General features: G+C 41.2%; 1 protein-coding gene and 1 non-coding gene across 2 annotated transcripts in view; one reads left to right on the top strand and one right to left on the bottom strand.

Annotated features, from left to right (window-relative positions):
• The window catches only part of TM9SF4 (transmembrane 9 superfamily member 4), a 51704-nt gene that overhangs the window by 7220 nt on the left and 24108 nt on the right, over positions 1-20376 (top strand). Inside the window, exons 2-3 of the mRNA XM_025986155.2 lie at positions 14372-14485; positions 19163-19262. Coding sequence (XP_025841940.1) covers positions 14372-14485; positions 19163-19262 — 214 coding nt within the window. The remainder of the gene's footprint in view (positions 1-14371; positions 14486-19162; positions 19263-20376) is intronic.
• On the bottom strand, positions 1329-1439 carry LOC112909960 (U6 spliceosomal RNA). Its single transcript, XR_003233183.1, has one exon. It is a non-coding gene; the product is annotated as a U6 spliceosomal RNA (small nuclear RNA).

Below are 20376 nucleotides of genomic sequence, written 5' to 3'. Positions count from 1 at the left end.
TAGCTCTGTGGGGGCTGCTTGGTAAGTGGTCCTTAGCTGTCATTAGCCCTCATGCAAGTGTGGTTGAACTCTTGGGGAGCTTCAACTGGTTGGGTAATTGATTTCAGTTAACTGTTGGCAAACTGTGCCCCACAGCCTTTTTCTTTCTATTCTTTTTTTCTTAATCTGGGGAGCAGTTACTACATGATCTTAAAATGGCGACTATTTTTGAGAAGGAAATAGAAGAATCTAGCTTACTGTATAGGAGGGTGCTGCTTTTGTGGTAGGAAATATGGAATGGGAACCAGGAACAAAAAAAGCTGTTCAGACAGGCCAGATTCAGTCGCTAGGTGATGCTATTAATGGGAAAGAAGACTACAAGGCAGGGGCCTCCAGAAGAGAAAATGTTAACTTCTGGCCACAGAGAGATGGGAGTGAACGAACTGATTTTTTAGATCTCAACAGGAAACCTCTTCTCCTCCCCACCCCCTTTCTTTTTGAAGAATTATTCACACCTTTTAAACTAGGTGGAGCAAATTTTAGGAGGTGAGGGGTACTTTTTAGTCCTAGGACTTCTTCATTGGACTCTTAGGAGAGTTTTTCTGCATGCCCAGTCCCCCCCCCTAGAATAAAATAGATAGGGAAGGCAGGACCTTGATTCTTGGGTCTCTTGAGCTTTATAACTTTCCAGGTCACCCATATCTTTGCCAGTGATGGGGTGTTAGATTACAGCATGAAGGACTTCTAGATTGCTATCACTTTGCTTCTTGACATGCTGTCTCATGAGTTGGAAACCAAATGAAGCAAAATAACATTGAATGGGCTGGTTCACATGTTAGGACTCCCGCTCCTTTCTTGGCTCTGAACGGGTATTTGCTAAATAGTTAATTGGCTTTTCAGACTGAACTTCACATGGAAGTTCCTATGATGACCAATTAAAAATTAAAGGAAGATACAAAGGAATTTCCCAAGAAGCAGGTATTTTGCTACTCCCTAACTTCCCTACAGAAACGAACTATGGGACAAACATCCTTTAGCAGGCTGTCTGGGCTGCAGAGATAATGAAATCAGAGTCATAAGAAGTGGAATGGTAACCAGTACAAGGGTTTTATTTGGGGCCTATGAACTTCTAGGTCTTTGATCCTCCTGGAATCTGTGTTTTGAATTGTTTTTTTATTAGTTTCAGGCACACATAAAATGATTCAACAACTCTAAACCTATGCTCACCACAAGTGTAACTACCGCTTGTCACCATACAACACTGTTAGAATATCATTGACTGTACTCTGTATATTGTACCTTTCATCTAGTGACATAAGATTCTCAGGGGGATCTATAGTCCTCTCTCTAAGGTTAGGGATTATTACTGATCTGGTTACTCACACCTCTTGCCCCAGGGGCCGTTGCTGATCTTCTCTGTATCATTCCAATTTTAGTGTATGTACTGCTGAAACAAGCACTGGTTACTCACACATCTGTTGCCAGAATCCCCTGTGCATCATTCTCATCTTATTGCTCCCATTTTCTGTACATTTTCAGGGGAATTTGCCCAAGTATTTTCAGAGGCATCCCATTTCCTTCTCCTTTTTAAGATGTAAATATTTATTTTGAATATAGGTGATCTACGTACATGCAATAAAGTTAGGATTAAAAAGCTTTAAATGAAAAGAAAGTCACCCAGCTACTCCTAGTCCATTCATCAGAGGTACATAGTCTTTGATTTAAAAAAATTTTTTTCTCCAGAATACTTTTGTACACATAAAAGTGTCTGTTTAAAAACAGTTTTTATTACAGGGACGCCTGGGTGGCTTGGTTGGTTTGATGTCTGCCTTCAGCTCAGGTCACGATCCTAGGGTCGTAGGATTGAGCCCTGTGTCAGGCTCCCTGCTTAGCGGGGAGCCTGCTTCTTCCTTTCCCTCTGCTGCTCCCCGCCCCTGCTCTCTCTCTCAAATAAATTTTAAAAATCATTAAAAAAACCCCACCACTTTTACTATAAAAAATGTTCAACATCTACAAAAGTAGAAGAAATAGTATAAGGAATCCCTATAACCCATCACCCACCTTCAGTAATTACCATTACATTGCCAGACTTGTTTAATCTCTAATGAGTCCTTTGTTGAACTGGTTATTTTTTTTTCTTCAGGTTTATAAAGGTGCCATTTAACACCGTAAAATAACTGATTCTAAGTGTATAGTTCAATGAGTTTTAGTGAATGTGTAGACGTGTGCAACCATCATCCCAATGACACGAAGTTTAGATTATTTCTGTCACCCCAGTAGGTTTCCTTAGAGCCAAGGAGTTTACACTTGGAGTCAGTCCCTGCTCCCACACCAGCCAACCTGATCTTTCCGTCTCTAGATTTGCCTTTCTTGGGCATTTCCCATAAGTAGAACCATACACCATGTAGACTTTTGCATCTGGCTTTAACTTAGCATAACGTTTATGGGGTTCATCAATGTCGCAGGAATTGGGAGTTAACTCCTTTTTATTGCTGAATACTATTCCATTGCATGATTGTACTACATTTCCTTCCTTCACCAATTGATGGGTGTTTGGATTGTTTCCAGCATTGGACTTTTGTGATCAAAGCTATTAGGAACATTCATGTACAAGTCTTTGTATGGATAACTATTTCATTTTCTCTTGGGTAAATGCCTAGGATTGGAATTGCCAGATAGCGTGGTAAGTTTATGTTTAACTTTTTAAAGATACTGCCAAACTTTCCTGTGGCTGTACCATTTTACATTCCCATCAGTATACGAGGGTTTTACAGTTTCTCCACATCTTCGTCCACATTTGTCATCGTCTGTGTCTTTGAGGTTAGCCATTCTTATGGATGTATGGTGTCCCTCATTGTGGTTTTGGTTCACTTTTCCCTAATGACAAATGATATTGAACATCTTCTCGTGTTCTTATTAGCCAGTTGTATAATATCCTCTTTGGTGAAATATATATACAGGTCTTTTTTTTTTTTTTTTAAGATTTATTTATTTATTTATTCATGAGAGACACACAGAGAAAGGCAGAGACACAGGCAGAGGGAGAAGCAGGCTCCATGCAGGGAGCCTGATGTGGGACTCGATCCCAGGGCTCCAGGATCACGCCCTGGGCCGAAGGCAGGTGCTAAACCACTGAGCCACCCAGGGATCCCCTATACAGGTCTTTTGCCCATTTTTAAAATTGGGTTGTATATTTTATCGTGAAGTTAAAAGAATTCTTTATGTATTCTGAATAGAAGTTCTCTATCAGATATGTGATTCACAAAGATTTTTCTTCTAGTCTGTGACCTTTCATTTTATTTATTCTTTTAATTCAAAATTGAAGTATAGTTCACATTCTATATATTAGTTTCAGTTGTACAACTTGGGAATTGATATTTTCTATACATTATAAAACACCATTGTCATTTTACCATTGTCAGTGTAGTTATCCTCTTGACTGTATTACAGTATTCCTGACTGTATTCCCTGTGCTGTACTTTACATCCTCACGACTTAACTTATTTTATAACTAGAAGTTTGTGCCTCTTAATCTCCTTCATCTATTTTGCCCATCCTCCCATCCCATCTCCTCTGGAACCATTGGTTTATTCTGTTAAGATTCTGTTTCTGTTTTGTTCATTTGTTTTGTTGTTTAGGTTCTACATATAATTAAATCATAGGATATTTGTCATTGTTTGACTTATTTCAGTTAGCATAATGCCCTCTAGGTCCATGTCTTTAATTTCCTTAATGATAGCTTTTGAAGTGTAAAAGTTTTAAATTTTGATGAAATCTATTTTATCAATTTTTCAGATATGGATTGTGCTGTTGGTGTTGTATCTGACATCTTTGCTGAATTCAGGGTCACAAAGATTTTCTCATACCTATTATTCTAGAAGTTTTATAGTTTTTGCTTTTCTATTCGTGTCTAAGAAACATTTTGAGTTAATTTTTGTGTATGGTGTGAGGTTCCTTTTGCACGTGGCTACCTAAATGTCCCAAGAACCATTTGTTAAAAAACTATCCTTTCTTGGGCAGCCCGGGTGGCTCAGCAGTTTAGCACCGCCTTTGGCCAGGGGTGTGATCCTGGGGCCCAGGGATCGAGTCCCACGAGTCCCATGTTGGGCTCCCGGCATGGAGCCTGCTTCTCCCTCTGCCTGTGTCTCTGTCTCTCTCTGTCTCTCTCTGTCTCTCTCTCTCTCTCTCTCTCTCTCTCTGTGTCTCTCATGAATAAATAAATAAAATCTTAAAAAAAAACACACAAAACTATCTTTATTGAGTTGCCTTGGCAATTTGTTGAAAATCAGTAAGTGTAGAAATAGAATAAGGGAAAAAAAAAGAAATAGAATAAGGTTAGAATTTGTTATTTTTAAAAGTTGTTTTGGATGTTCTGGGTCCTTTGTGTTTCCATATAAATTTTAGGGTCTAGAGAACTAAATTGCCCTCCTCAGTTTACCTATATCTAGTGTATTCAGATTTTTTAAAGCTTTTTGATCCCCAATAGGTAAAAAATCAGATGTCATTATTTTGATTTGCATTTTTAAAATTATGAATGATGTTGACCATCTTTCTGTGTTTGGCGTTTTGAACTTTTCCTTTTTTCTTAACTGCCATTTATATTCTTCTGGGTTATTTGTCCTTGATTGGTTTATACGAGCTCTTGGTATACTGAAGAAATTAGTCCTTTGTCAGATGTGTAGTAAATATTTTTACCCAAATAGTGTTTTCTTTATTTATAATGTATATATTTAAAAATTTTTCTTCCTTCTTCCATATATCCTTTTTCTTTATAATTTCTGGATTTTGTTTCATTCTTAGGAAACTTTCCATGTCAAGATTATATAAAAGTTTATTGGGGTGCCTGGATGGCTCAGTCAGTTAAGCTCCAATTCTTGATTTTGGCCCAGGTCCAGATCTCTGGGTTGTGAGATTGAGCCCCATGTTGGGCTCTGCTGGGCATGGGGTCTGCTTGAGATTCTCTTTCTCTCTCCCTTCTTCTCTAAAAAATAAATAAAATCTTTAAAAGTTTGCTTCCAACACTTCTATTTCAGTTTGTATAAGTCTTTTCTGTCTTCTCCAGTACTAATTTGGATAGCTCTATATTTTAATATTTCATAGAACATAGTCATCATTCAGTGTTAGATGCCATTATATCAGGATCATCGTTACATGCTCTTTGTCTTTTAAGGCAGCTCACTTGCCTGGAAAGAGCATATCTGTTCCTCTGCCATCTGACCTCAGGCAAGTTATTTCATCTCTGGATCTCAGGTTAACTAGCAGTCATCCATGAAATGGTGACAGAAATCCCCAGGCAGTTGTCATTGTGGGAATGGTGCAAGCACAAAGTAGGGAGTGGAAAGGACTGGGTACCACAGTGCCTTGTACTTACTTGGCTAGTGCTCAGTGCCTCTATGGCTTCTTGTTGCTTTTTAGTGTTGTTTTCCAGTAGGGTGAGTATTATCCTCATTGTTGTGTCTTTTCCTTTGGTTTTGGTTTGTGTGTGTGTGTGTGTGTTTGTGCTATTGGTTTGAGACTTTGAAACAGAAGCATGTTGAAGTCTTTCAGGATTTGCTTTTCATCTCTCTGCAACCTAAGCTCTCAGGGAGCCCTTCAGTTGTCTGGGGCAGCATCTCTCTCCTAAGATTGGAGGATTCTGTTTCGAAGAAGGTAGAACTGGAGCAACTTCTTAGATTTAATTGGCTTGATGACAACAGGAGATTGTAATCCTCTGCCCTGGCTTCAAATCACATATTAGAAAAGGCAAAAAAGTCTGATGTCTGGGTTTCTGGGAGTGGAAGGTCAGAACACATATATTTTTGATTAGCAAGAAATAAGGATGTTAACTGTGGGCTTTTCATATATGGCATAGCCTTTATTGTGTTGAAGTAAGTTCATTTTATACCTTTTATGTTGAGAATTTAAATCATGAGTGGATATTGAACTTTGTCATATTCTTCTACTGTGTCTATTGAGATGATCATGTGGGTTTTTTTCTTTCATTTTATTGTGGCGTATCACACTGATTGATTTGTATATGTTGAATCATCCTTGCATCCCAGGGATAAATCCCACTGGATTTTGGTGTATGCTCCTTTAAATGTGCTGTTAAGATCAGTGTGCTAGGGATACCTGGGTGGGTCAGTGGTTGAGCATCTGCCTTTGGCTCAGGGCATGATCCTGGGGTCCCAGGATTGAGTCTCACATCATGCTCCCTGCGTGGAGCCTGCTTCTCCCTCTGCCTGTGTCTCCCATGAATAAATAAATAAAATCTTTTAAAAAAAAAATCAGTGTGCTAGTATTTTACTGAGAATTTTTGCATCTGTGGTAATCAAGGATATTGGCCTATAGTTTTCTTGTGGTATCTTTGTCTTGTTTTGGTATCAGAGTGATGCTTACCTCATAAAATGAGTTTAGAAGTATTCCCTCTCTCATTTTTGGAAGAGTTTAAAAAGGATTAGTATTAATTCTTTATTGAACATTTGGAAGAACTCACCTGTGAAGGGAGGTCTTTTTTTTTTTTTTTTTAAGATTTTTTTTTTTTATTCATGATAGACATAGAGAGAGGCAGAGACACAGGCAGAGGGAGAAGCAGGCTCCATGCAGGGATCCCAATGTGGGACTCGATCTCGGGACTCCAGGATCACACCCTGAGCCAAAGGCAGGTGCCAAACTGTTGAGCCACCTGAGGATCCCAAAGGGAGGTCTTTGATTATTGATTCAATCCCCCATTTTTATTGGTCTGCTTCGATGTTTTGTTCTTGATTCAGTTTTGGGGGTTATGTGTTGCTAGGAATTTACCCATTTTTTCTAAGTTATGCAGTTTGTTGATGTATAATTGATTATAATCCTTTTTATTTCTGAACTACTTGTTAGCCTTCCCTCTCTTTTTCTCTTGTTGGTGCTGCTAAATTTTATTTCATTTCATTTAGTTTGTCAATTTTTATCTTTTCAAAAAACCAACTTCTGTTATAGGGACTTTTTTCTTTTTTCCTCTCTTTTTTAAAATTTTATTTATTTATTCATGACAGAGAGAAAGAGAGAGAGAGACAGGCAGGCAGGCAGGCAGAGGGAGAAGCAGGCTCCATGCAGGGAGCCCGATGTGGGACTTGATCCTGGGTCTCCAGGATCATCACACCCGGGCCAAAGGCGGCACTAAACCGCTGGGCCACCGGGGCTGCCCAGGGTTTTTTGATTTTGTTTTGTTTTGTTTTGTTTTTCTATTTTTAAAATTCTCCTTTTCATTGATTTCTGCCTAATCTTTATTATTTCCTTTCTTCTGCTAACTTTGGGCTTCATTTGTTATTTTTCTGACCTCTTAATGTGTAAAGTTGGATATGGGGGGATCTTTTTTTTTTTTAATGTAGTTGTTTACTTCTAGTACTGCTTTTGTTGCATTCTGTAAGTTTTGGTATGTTGTATTTTTATTTTCTTTTGTCTAAAGTACTTAAATTCCCATTTGAGTTCCTCTTTGACCCAATGATTGTTCAAGAGTGTGTTGTTTAATTTTCACATATTTGCATTTTCATTTTCCCCATGTTTTGTTATTGATTTCTGGTTTCATTCCATTGTGATCAGAAAAGGTACGTGGAATGATTTCAGTCATCTTAAGTTTGTTAAGACTTATTTTGTGAACCTACCATGTAATCTGTCCTGGAGAATGTTCTGTGTGCACCTGAGAAGAATGTGTATTCTTCTGCTATCAGGTGGAAGGTTCCATGTATGTCTGTTATGTCCATTTGGTCTGTAGTGATTTTTGAGTCAGCTATTTATTGATGTTCTGTCTGGAAGTTCTAGCCGTTATTTTAAATAGGGTATTGAAATCCCCTACTATTACTGTATTGCTGTCAGTTTCTCCCTTCAGATCTGTCAGTATTGATTGGCTTTATACCTTTAGTGCTCTGATGTTAGGTATGCATATAATTGTTATATCTTACTGTTTCAACTCTTTTGTCACTATATAATGACTTTCTCTATTTCTAGACACAGTTTTTTTATTTAGATTTTTTAAATTTATTTATTCATGATAGACATATATATATATATATATATATAGAGAGAGAGAGAGAGGCAGAGACACAGGCAGAGGGAGAAGCAGGCTCCATGCAGGGAGCCCGACGTGGGACTGGATCCCAGGTCTCCAGGATCAGGCCCTGGGCTGAAGGCAGGTGCCAAACCGCTGCGCCACCCAGGGATCCCCTCTAGACACAGTTTTTAACTGAAAGTCTATTTTGTCTGGTATGAGTTTAGCCACCCCTGCTTTTTCTTTTGGTTACCACTTACATGGAATATCTTTTTTCTGTCCTTTTATCTTCAGCGCATGTGTGCAATTAGATATAAGGTGAATTTCTTGCAGACAGCAAATCGCTGGATCCTGGTTTTTTGTTTTTTATTTTTTAAGATTTTCTTTATTTATTCATGAGAGTCACAGGCAGAGGGAGAAGCAGGCTCCCTGATGTGAGACTTGATCCTGGGCCCTGGGATTATGCCCTGAGCCGAAGGCAGATGCTCAACTGCTGAGCCATCCAGACATCCCTGGTTCTTAATTTTTTTTATCCATTCAGCCACTCTCTGTGTTTGGATTGAGAATTTAATACATTTACTTCCCAGGTTATTCTAATATGCATCAGGATTGAGAACCACTATCCTAGATGTACAGATAGAGTATGAGATAATAGATGTTCTCAGGGAGTCTCAAACTAGGTTCTGGGAGGTGGAAAGGTGGGAGGTATCAAGCACTCCTTAAATTTGAGGATTAAAAAAAATCAGATTCTCAAGGGGACACAACAAAGATTAAGAACCAAAGTATTCAGGGGTGCCTGGCTGGCTTAGTCAGTGTAATATGTGACTCTTGATCTCAGGGTCATGAGTTCCAGCATAGTTAGGCATAGAACTTAACAAAAAAACTATGGCATTCAGTTTGTGTGAGTGGATAGTTTTGTATTTTTTTTTAGATCAGAGGTTGGTTGGTGTTTATTATTAATTTGTTTGAGTACTCCCATAACAAAGCTAGACAAGCAATTAGTGCAGATAGATGGCAGAAACTTAAATGACTGTAATTCAACATGAAATGTACTACAGTAATGCCTTAGATTAGTGCATATTTAAATATGTCTAACTTAAACACTAATCCTTGAACATGTATAGTTGTGAAAGTTCAGTTGGGTATTGGGTATTTTCCATTCTTCTGCCTCAAGTGACATCATAGAGATATTTACAAGGTGCCTTGGGAAAAAAAGGAAAAGAATAATTCCCCTTGTGGAGATCTGAGGCATTCTTGAAAGAAGAAACATTTCCACTGGGCCTTCAAGGGTCGAGAGAACTTGAATAGGGTGATGGCACGTGTCAAAAACAGCTTGAGCTGAGGCTTGAAGGAAGCCTCACTTGACAAGTATGCTTACCAAAAGCCAAGATGATCTTAGGATCTTCCTGAAGGCTTAGAAGGGAAAGGTAGAAGGTGCTGATAGAAAGGTATCTTGGGACCAGCAGGTGGAGGGAGGCCCTTCCAAACCAAGCTAGAATTACTCTAACCTAGGTGTTTAGAATGATGGAGGGTTTTTTGTTTTTTTGTTTTTGTTTTTGTTTTTTTGTTGTTTTTTGCCTGATTTATCTTACTATTTTTCTGATATGATAAAATTGCTTTATAACCCCCTAAGAAAAATTAGAAAATAGAGATATACAGAAAGGAAGAAGGTCCATCACTCAGGTAACCCATTTTTGCCTGCTAAACATTTTTCTCAAAGATAACTGTCTTAAAAAGGGCAGATCCTACTATACAGTGTTCTATCCCCTGCTCTTTCTACTTAAATCTAAAGCTTAAACATTTGTACTTAAGAAATATTTTGAGTACATGAATAGGTAAGTGGATACACCGTAATTTAACCCATTCCACTAATAATGGATATTTTACTATTAAAGGCAGTGAACAGGGATCCCTGGGTGGCGCAGCGGTTTAGCGCCTGCCTTCGGCCCGGGGCGCGATCCTGGAGACCCGGGATCGAATCCCACGTCAGGCTCCCGGTGCATGGAGCCTGTTTCTCCCTCCTCCTGTGTCTCTGCCTCTCTCTCTCTCTCTCTCTCTGTGTGACTATCATAAATAAATAAAAATTAAAAAAAATAATAAAGGCAGTGAACAATTCCACTATTTATTAATCTTTATGTTATCATGTTTTTTTAGAGAGTGAGAGAACATGCATGCATTTATGTGAAGGAGGAGGAGGGGCAGAGGGAGAGAATCTCAAGCAGACCCTATGCTGAGCACAGAGCCCAATGCAGGGCTCGACCTCATGACCCTGACTGAGATCATGACATGAGCCAAAATCAAGAGTTGGACACTTAACCAACTGAGCTTCCCAGGTGCCCCTGATTTCACTATTTTAAATAACGCTGTGGTGGGGCAGCCCAGGTGGCTCGGGGGTTTAGTGTCGCTTTGAGCCCAGGGTCTGATCCTGGAGTCCAGAGATCGAGTCCCACGTCAGGCTCCCTGCATGGAGCCTGCTTCTCCCTCTGCCTGTGTCTCTGCCCCTCCCTCTCTCTCTCTCTCTCTCTCTGCGTCTCTCATGAATAAATAAATAAATAAAATCTTTTAAAAAATAAATAAATGCTGTAGTGAACATCCTTTTATGTACATTTTGGGGTATTTGCCATATTTTTCTTAATATGTCTCAAAGTAGAATTGCAGGTTAGAGTATGCACTTGGGGGGGCTTTTGATAGAGTGCCATATTGCCCCCCTAAGGAGTGTTCTAAATAATTATCCCTCCAGCCCTATGAGAATATCTGAATAGTGACATTTTCATATATAAAACTGACAGTGTCTTCTTTTTTTTTAATTTTTATTTATTTATGATAGTCACTCAGAAGGGGGGGGGCAGAGACACAGGCAGAGGGAGAAGCAGGCTCCATGCACCGGGAGCCCGATGTGGGATTCGATCCCGGGTCTCCAGGATCGCACCCTGAGCCGAAGGCAGGCGCCAAACCGCTGCGCCACCCAGGGATCCCGACAGTGTCATTTTGATGCAGTCATTTCTAAACTGGACTTCTGAATTTTTTGGTTGTCAGCTTATATTATTCAAAGATTATAGCACATTAAGAAAATACCCTTTGCTATTTTTCATCTGTTAGATCCTTGCTCTAAGATCAATTGATTTGTGGTTTACTGGTAGTATCTTTGTGTGAGGATTGTCTGTTTTCTGCATCATCTTTCAAAAATTCAGAGTTTGGGCGCCTTGGTGGCTCAGTCAAGTGTCTGCCTCCAGCTCAGGTCATGATCTCAGGGCCCTGGGATCAAGCCCCAAGTCAGGCTCCCTGCTCAGTGTGGAGCCTGCTTCTCTCTCTGCTTCTGCCGTTCCCCCTGCTTGTGTGTTTTCTCTCTCGCTCACTCTCTCTCTCAAATAAATAAAAATCTTTAAAAAAAAATTCAGAGTTGGGTTGTTTTTTTTAAAAAACAAAATTTGTGTGGCAGTTTATGCCAGTACTGCAGGATTTGTTTTCCTTGTATTTTAGTTAACTGGAATTCAGGTACCAAGAGGAATTAGGGGAAAGAGGATAGGGCTTATTTCTCTTACTCAAAGCACTCATATTTCTAAAGACTGACCAGTGAGGCCTCGCACAGGGTTCCAGGGAGGGTGGGCCAGAATCTTCTGACAACAGGTCAGTTGGAGGAAATAATCTGATCGAAAGGAAATCAGATGCTAGAGGCAGCCCACAGTCAGTAGACTTTCCATCACAGAAAGAAAGAATAAATTCTGTTTTTGTTATTGCATTCAAGGCAAACCCATACTACTAAGCCCTTCCCCTTGTGAATACATAAAATGTCTCTAGAGGGATTTTCAAGGAACTGGTGTTAGCAGTTGTCTGTGGGGAGCCCAAGTGGGAGGAAGATTTATTTTTCATGGTATACCTATTTGTACTGTGTTTGAATTATTTACTATAATTGTGCTACTTTTTCAAAACATTTTTAAAGCTGGTTATTTCTTATTTATTTAAAAAAAAGATTTTATTTATTCAGAAAGAAAGCACATGTAGAGGGAACGACAGGCAGGAGGAGAGGGGGAAGCAGACTCCCCACTGAACAGGGAACCTGACATAGGGCTCGATCCCAGGACCCAAACAAAGATCATGACCTGAGCCAAAAAAGGCAGATGCTTAACCAGCTGAGCCACCCAGATGCCCCTAAGCTAGTTTATTTTTTAAAAGCCTTGCCCACTCGTGGTTATATGAGATGTTAACATTAGAGGAAACTGGGTCAAGAGTATATGGGAATTCTCATAGTATCATTGCAACTCTTCTGTAAATCTGAATTTATTTTAAAATGAAAAGGTTTTTTTTAAGGGACAGAATGGAGAAAGTATTCTTTTCCTATATAGAATCTTACCCCATGATATAATTTTCTAACATCTAGTCTTGTCATTTCTTTTAAAGATCTTGCTTTTACCTACTCTGAGTTGTGCTGACCTCTTGATTACTGAATACAATGTCTTAGTCATCTTTCAGTGTTTTTACTGCACTGTTGTTTCTTATTTCATAATGAACATCAGCTGGCAGACACTTATAAACATTCCTAGCAAATCAAGAGAGAAACATTCTGAATTTATTACTTTTAAGACTTTGACCAAGCTATGTATCTACGAAAAGTACACCAAGCTCAGAACCTTAAACGTTTTTTTTTTTTTAAAGAATTTTATTTATTAGAGAGAATGCGTACATGCAGGGGGAGTGGCAGCAGAGGGAAAGGGAGAAGCGGGCTCCCCCCTGAGCTGGGAGCCTGATGTGGGGCTCCATCCCAGGACCCTGGGATCATGACCTGAGCTGGCAGATGCTTAACTGACTGAGCCACCCAGGTGCCCCAGAATGTTAAACTATTAAAGCCATTTTTTCTTAGCTTGTGCTGTTGGTAAAAATGGAGATGAGTCTACATTTTTGGCAGGCCCCATGAATGATTCTAATTCCTTATGAAACTGAGTCCAATAAAAGTCATCCGAGTGCACACGTGTGCTGGTGTGTGCGCTTGTGTGTGTGTATGGCAATAACTTGAAGGATAGAGAGGCTGTGGAGGCAAAGTGATCAGAAGGCTATGACCAGTGTCCAGTGAGGGGAAACGAGGGTCTGAAGTGCTGTACCAGTATAGGGGATAGAGAGAGTCCGTGATCCAGGTGTCTGGATAAGAGTTCCTTTTTCACACCAGGTGGAGAGAGGGAATCGGGAAGCTCTTCTAATTCCCTGAGGGGTTGACACATGTGAATGAAGGGAAAGAGAGGTTTTGATGGAGTGTGTTTCTTGAGGCCCGTAGATGGTCTTTCTTTCTTTCTTTCTTTCTTTTCTTTCTTTTCTTTCTTTTCTTTCTTTTTCTTTCTTTCTTCTTTTCTTTCTTTCAAAATATTTTATTTATTTATTCCAGAGAGAGAGAGAGAGGCAGAGACACAGGCAGAGGGAGAAGCAGGCTCTATGCAGGGAACGCGACGTGGGACTCGATCCCGGGTCTCCAGGATCAGGCCCTGGGTTGAAGGCGACGCTAAACTGCTGAGCCACCAGGGCTGCCCATAGCTGGTCTTTCTTGCCTTTAATCCCCAGATGACTCTCCTGCATGCAGGTCATTTACTGAGTGCCTATTGAGTGCCAGGCAGTGGGGACACATAGTCCCTGCTCCCACAGAGAGCGCATTCAAGCAGAGGGTGACAGACTGCACAAAGAAACAAATGCATGTTGAATATGTCAGGAAGATAAATCCAGGAAGAGAAATGAAGTATGGGAGTGGAAAATGGGTAATGGGAGTCCCGAGGGTGCTGTTTTAGATAGGCTTGTCGGTGAAGACTTTTCTGAGGACCTAACATTTGAGAGAGACATGAATAAGGGATGAGATTAGCCCCGCAGGTGTCTTTGGGAAAGGCATTCTGGTCAGGGTGATGGCCCTGAGGGTTAGAGACAGCAAGAAGGCCAGCATAGCTAGGGCTAAGTCAGGAGGAGTGTGGCGAGTGATGGGTCAGTACAATCTGGGGATGGCTTATAGGAAAATATATTTGTAACATAGGAGCTTCCTGACCAAGTGAATCTATTCCTGTATAGAGAAAAGGGAATCGGTGGAATATTGTGGAGCTTTGTTTCCTGCTAGCTATGTTGGAAAGCAACACAACATGTAGTGGTGAAAAGAACATTGGTCTGGAAGTGGGAAGCCACAGCTACTATAGCAGTCTTCCCTTTTGCCCCCGTAGTAATTACTTCACTCACTTTGTGACTCATTTCTGGAAGTGCAGAAGGAGTGCCTTGTGGGACTCAGGGGTATTTGGAAGGTGACACACAGTGTGGGTGAGGCTGGGTCAGTTAAAGCAGGTGCAAAGGTGCTATGACTTGATCTGCCTCAGAGAGAGATTTACAACTTTCCTCCATTCCAACTATGATCTTTCTTCTTCCAAGCAGGATTGGTTGCCGTGGTCCCTATTGCTTTTCTCTCTCACATGTGATACACGCGCCTTCTATGTTCCTGGGGTCGCACCAATCAACTTCCACCAGAATGACCCTGTAGAAATCAAGGTAGGTGCATTTCCAGACTGTTGAAGCCTCTATGCTGGGCAGTCTGGCTGGAGGACCCCAGTGAGATGGTCCTGTCTGTCCCATGCTTGCGGAGAACAAAAGCTAGTGCCGGTGACTGGCAAAAAACAGGTTTGCTACATGCTATGCTGCTGGAAGGGGAGTGCCCTCAGGAGCCCATGGTTCCAGGAGCCCTGCCTCTTCATCCCTCTCTCCCACTCCACAGGTTTTCCCGTGTGAATGTGTTCTTGATCTGTGTCCCTCTCTGTCTGGCTCTGGCTCTGGCTCTGGTTCTTTCCATGTCTGTGTTTCTCATTCTCAACCTCACACGTGTCTCTGTTTCTAGTTACATCTATCTGTCTGTCTGTCTCAACCCACCTCCCTATTTCATTGGCTCCATCTTCCTTTCTGTTCACAGCTTCTCTCCGCATGACTCAGATTGTCTGCGCACGCACAGCCTATTAGGGCCTCTGTTTTCACTTGCAGCTTCTGCCACCAGCTGGATGCTCCAGTTCAAGTTTTCCAGACTGCATCCTGCCTGTCTGAGTGGTAGTATATGAAATGATTTTAAGTAGTTGACAAATTTATTTTATCTTCATACCTATTTTCTTTTAATGTATACTAAGAAATATAGCTGCTACTTTAACTCATGATTTTACAGCTGCTGTTGGTTTTCCGTTGTTGTTTTTTTTTTTTAAGATTTTATTTATTTATTCATGAGAGAGAGAGAGAGAGAGAGAGAGAGAGAGAGAAAGGCAGAGACACCGGCAGAGGGAGAAGCAGGCTCCATGCAGGGAGCCCAACGTGGGACTCAATCCCGGGTCTCCAGGATCAGGCTCTGGGCCGAAGGTGTGCTAAACTACTGAGCCACCCGGGCTGTCCCAGTTTTCCATTTTTAATGGTGATATAGTATTAGTTCCTTAAATAAATGTATTTCCCTAGAAATGAGTCAGATCCAAATAAAGAGTAGAATCAGTGATACATAGGTAAGGCATACTGGTGCATGAACAATTTAAGGCAAGAGAGAAGCCATCCAACCAGGCACCTTTGCTTTTTTTTTTTTTTTTTTTAATATTTATTTATTTATTTATTTATTTATTTATTTATTTATTCATGATGGAGAGACAGAGAGACAGGCAAAGACGCAGGCAGAGGGAGAAGCAGCCTCCATGCCGGGAGCCTGATGCGGGACTCGATCCCGGGACTCCAGGATCACGCCCTGGGCCAAAGGCAGGTGCTAAACCGCCAAGCCATCCAGGGATCCCTGGCACCTTTGCTTTTTAAGCTTGATGCCTACCGTGGATCAATCAACTGGCAAAGGTGGAGAAGGAGTCACTTAAAATATGGTTACGAGGGATCCCTGGGTGGCGCAGCGGTTTGGCGCCTGCCTTTGGCCCAGGGCGCAATCCTGGAGACCCGGGATCGAATCCCACATCAGGCTCCCGGTGCATGGAGCCTGCTTCTCCCTCTGCCTGTGTCTCTGCCTCTCTCTCTCTCTCTGTGACTATCATAAATAAATAAAAATTTAAAAAAATATATGGTTACGGGAAGTGAGCAGGGCTGGCACCTTGATTAATGGCTCTTTAACAGTGCACTGTGTTGGTGGCATTCTTAGAGCCCCAAGCAGGGGGAGGAGTTGGTGGTGGATCTTCTTGGATCTGGTTTCCCAGGACACAAACTCCAAGGGAGAGATACGGTGCCGTTTTACTGGGTAGGCTCACAGGGTCAGCACTTGGGAAGGAGTGAGGGAAGCAGGACTGGACAGAGAGAGACATTGAGCTATACAACAGAGGCCTGTGGGGAGCTCTGGAACTGGAATGGCCAGCCCTTTGGAGTTGTTCCAGATTGAGGCAAGAGGACTGGTTCTCTGTATCCCTCCATGAACCAGCCATTGGATATGGACTGCCACTAGGGAAGGGGTGTAACCTTGAATAAGGGCTCCCAGCCAAAGGGACTCTTCTCTGTCGTCACCCAAATATAAACCACTCTTAATGCTTTGGTATTTTTCTGGGTTGGGTTTTGTTTTTTGGTTTTTTTCCTGTGCAGTGTTAACAGTATAGCACCCTTGGCATTCTCTCACCTCAGCAAAGTAATGTGTAGTTGAAATTTTTAAGTAGTCCTTCACATCTTTAGTGATTATGTAAAAAGGGTAAACGAAACTTATAAAGTTATGAAAATAAATTCTGCTTTTAAAATAAACACACTTTTCTGCCTCGTTATTGTGTTGTTATGAACCATGTCTTTACTGGTCTGTAGAACCAAAGCAGTAAGATTACATGAAAATCAAGTGTTTATCTTTTCCTGAGCGTCGCAGTGTTCAAAAGGAGAAGCAGAATACAGGGTCACAAACACAGATGTGCCATCAGGTACATGCCCCTTTGCCACCATATTAGCAAAATTACAAATTGCTACATGTTGTGCTTATTTGGGGCATCACATACAAGCAGTTTGTGATTATCCAGTAGGAATTAACCAGTTAAGAGGATAAATATATAAATAATACATTTGTTTAAAAAAAGAAAGAAAATTGCTAGGAACCAAGTTCTAAAAGAGCTGGGATCTTCTCTGTCCCAATCACTGCTGTGTTACCAGCTCCTAGTACATAGCCTGGCAGGGTGGATAAATATGTCTTACAAATAGCTGTTAAAAAGCATCTGACTTAGGGGCATCTGGATGGCTTTGTTGGTTGATTTTGGCTCAGGCCGTCATCTCAGGGTGATTGGTTCGAGCCCTGGATCAGGCTCCATGCTCAGCGTGGAGTATGTTTCAGATTCTTTCTCCTTCTTCCCCTCCCTCTGGTGACTCAAAATAAATAAATAAATAAAATCTCTTTTAAACAGTGCATTTACCACTAAGCAGTAATTAACAAGGAAACACAATGTTACATATGTCGCATTATTGTGAGCATATCTCTTCCTCCAGGTCAGACTTGTAACTTTCAGAAGGAGTAATTAAAGTAAAATTTATTGAGGGTTATTTACATGCCAGGCATTATTCATGACTTAACTCAGATGCCCCCCAAGTACCCTCTGAGGTAGCCACTTGTATTTTTTTACAGATTTATTATGTATTTTATAGACAATGAAACCAAGGCCCAGGGAAGTAAACGACCTTGCCCAAGGTCTTGTGGTGAGGAAGAGAGGGTTAATTCTTAACTATTCCATTTCTTAACTTTGGCAGGACCCTTCTAGTGCTTCTGCCAAAAGCCCCTCTCCAGAGCAAAGGTTGTGGCATAGAGAGGAGAGGGTGGCTCTGGCTTCCAGTCCTGCCAGGCTAGGAATGTAAGAGCGTACACTTTGGTTGGAGGTGGGAGGGGCGAAGGGAACATAAAGATGGGACAGTAACTTATTGGCCATTGTGGCACAAGCAATTCATGAAATGCTTGATAGAAGTCCTCAGTCCCTTAGTCCAACATCTAAAAACCTCGGAAACCCAGTTTTCTAAACTCCTCCTAGACAAGACTTGACCTGAAATGTCTGACTTTATTTATCCCATGTAGAGTATTTTTGCATTTCTGTGCACAAGTAGTCATTAAATATGGGTACTGCCCCAAACCCAGCTGGGGATGTTGTCCATACTGTCCTTTTAAAACCAAATGAATTTTAAATAAGGATTGTGGACCTGGATTCTAAAAAGTATTTCTACTTTTTTAGATGTTGCACGAGGAATGGTGGGTAGTTTCTAAATACCAAAGATAATTTCATTTGCATGTGGACCAGAATTTATTTTTTGCAACATTTTGATCAGTTCTGTTGATCAATGGTTTGGCATTGCCCATGACTGTCATCGTTTTCAGAGCTATATTCTGTGTGCATGCATCACTTCCTAAACGTTCTCCTTCATGGTCTTCTGAAACCTTGTTTTTAATGGTTGCATAATATTTCATTGAATGAGTATATTATGGCTTATTAAGTGGTGGGGGCTTATACTTGTTTTCCCATTTTTTCCTTTCTTCAGTCATTCAGCAAACATTTAATGAGCGCTACTGTGCACCTGGCTCTGTAGGTCCTTGCCTTCATGGAGCCACTTAAATTCTAGTGAGGGAGACTGATTTTTTTTAAAAGCAACAGGTAAACAAAATATGTTTTATCAGATATGTTACCTAGGAAACTACATGTGTTGGAATAGAGCAAATTGGGGGGACTCCCTTAGATGAGCTAGTTAGGGAAGGACTTCCAGACGAGGAACCTTAAGCTGGGACGTGAATGTGCGAAGGAACCAGACAGGCGTGGAGTCAGATGTGGAGAAACAGCAGGCTCAGAACCTGAGGCAGGAGAGAGCTAGACAGGCTAGAGGAACTGCAGGCAGGAGAGCACTGGGGTTATGAGGAAGGAGTGAACCTCTTTGTTCCTAAGGTTTATCCTCATTTGGAATTATTTCCTTAGGAAAGACACCCAGAAGTGAAATTATAGAGTCAAAGGCTATCAGACCCTCAGTATATATTGAATTTGGTTGTGATCTTAAAATCTATCATGTAGTCTAAAACTAATGAAACATTAGATAATTCAGAATTGTCGACCATATGGTACATATTATTCTACAGTGTAATCTGCTGCAGTTAGTTTGCTTATTTGATAATATTACTGAGTGTACCAACGATGTGTGGGTGGCAGGGAGGATTATTGAAACTGCCATCTGGGTTTCTGAACTGAGGAACAACAGCCTCTCTTCTCCCACTAGGCAGTGAAGCTCACCAGCTCTCGAACCCAGCTACCTTATGAATACTACTCGCTGCCCTTCTGCCAGCCCAGCAAAATAACCTACAAGGCAGAGAATCTGGGTAAGTTCTTTCTCACTGTCAGCCTGTCCCAGAGGGGAACCCACATCTTTACATGGCAATGATAGCAGTTAACCTGACGTTACTGCATGCTACACATCGTTCTACATAATTTACATACATATCAGCTTATTCAAGCCCCATAACAACCCTGGGGAGGTAGTTGCTGTTTTTATGCCATTTTACAGGTCCAGTGACCTACCTCTGGTTATGTTTTTAACTAATGGTTAAACTGAGGTTGGAGTCCACGTAGTCAGACTTCAGAGTTTCTGCCCTTGGCTTCTGTTCAGACCATCTCCCTTGATTTCTAGATATTATAGATTTCCTTTCATGGCTTCTGTTACCTCCTCTGCTTCTCCTTAAAAGAGTGAGTGGTTACCTCTGGCCCTGAAGGAAGCAGAGACATCACTGTAGTTCTTGCTAAGTGACTGTGCAAGACTTGCCTCAAGTAATGTGTGAAGCACCCAGCACAGTGTCTGGCATGTGTGTTCTATAAATAGTAGCCATTTTTATTCTAATTAAAAGAATTCTCCATTTGGTAGAATTTCAGGCTTAAAGCAAAAGACATTCAGAAGCCTCTATTCCCGACACAATTATTAGTACTTACCCTATGCCTGTCTCAGTGTTGAGTCCTGGAGATATGAATGTGGAAAGATGCTGTCCTTGACCTCAAGGAACTCAGAGAATTTCCTCTTAGAGCTTAGGAAGGAGAAAGGAGAAAATTGGTTCTTGAGCAGGCCTCTAAAAGGACTGCCTTCTCTGTCAGAACCACCCATGACTCAGATATTTCCAGAACCTAGCTGACAGGTATATCTATGACCAGGTATTAGGTGTCCCTTGCAATCAGCTTAACCAAAAGTAGACAGATCCTCCTATCCCTTCATCTTGCCTTGTACTGTTGGCTCGGAGCATGGGCTGACTTCCACTGACTGTCTGGGCTGCTCCTCCTGCCTGTCACTTACCTTTCTTTTCCCTTTCCATACCATGTTGTCCTCTGGCCACCTTGTCTCTGCCTGAGAAACCTGACTGGCTTTGTCCTCCGGGCCTCTTGCTACCGGGACTCTCGGAACAGCTCCTTCCTTGCCCATGAGCTGGTGTGGATTTGTTGGCCAGCAGG

The sequence above is a fragment of the Vulpes vulpes genome, chromosome 14 (genome assembly GCF_048418805.1).
Source record: "Vulpes vulpes isolate BD-2025 chromosome 14, VulVul3, whole genome shotgun sequence".
Lineage (NCBI taxonomy): Eukaryota > Metazoa > Chordata > Mammalia > Carnivora > Canidae > Vulpes > Vulpes vulpes.
The sequence above is the reverse complement of the archived record's forward strand: the minus strand, read 5'-3'. Positions and strand labels throughout refer to the sequence as shown.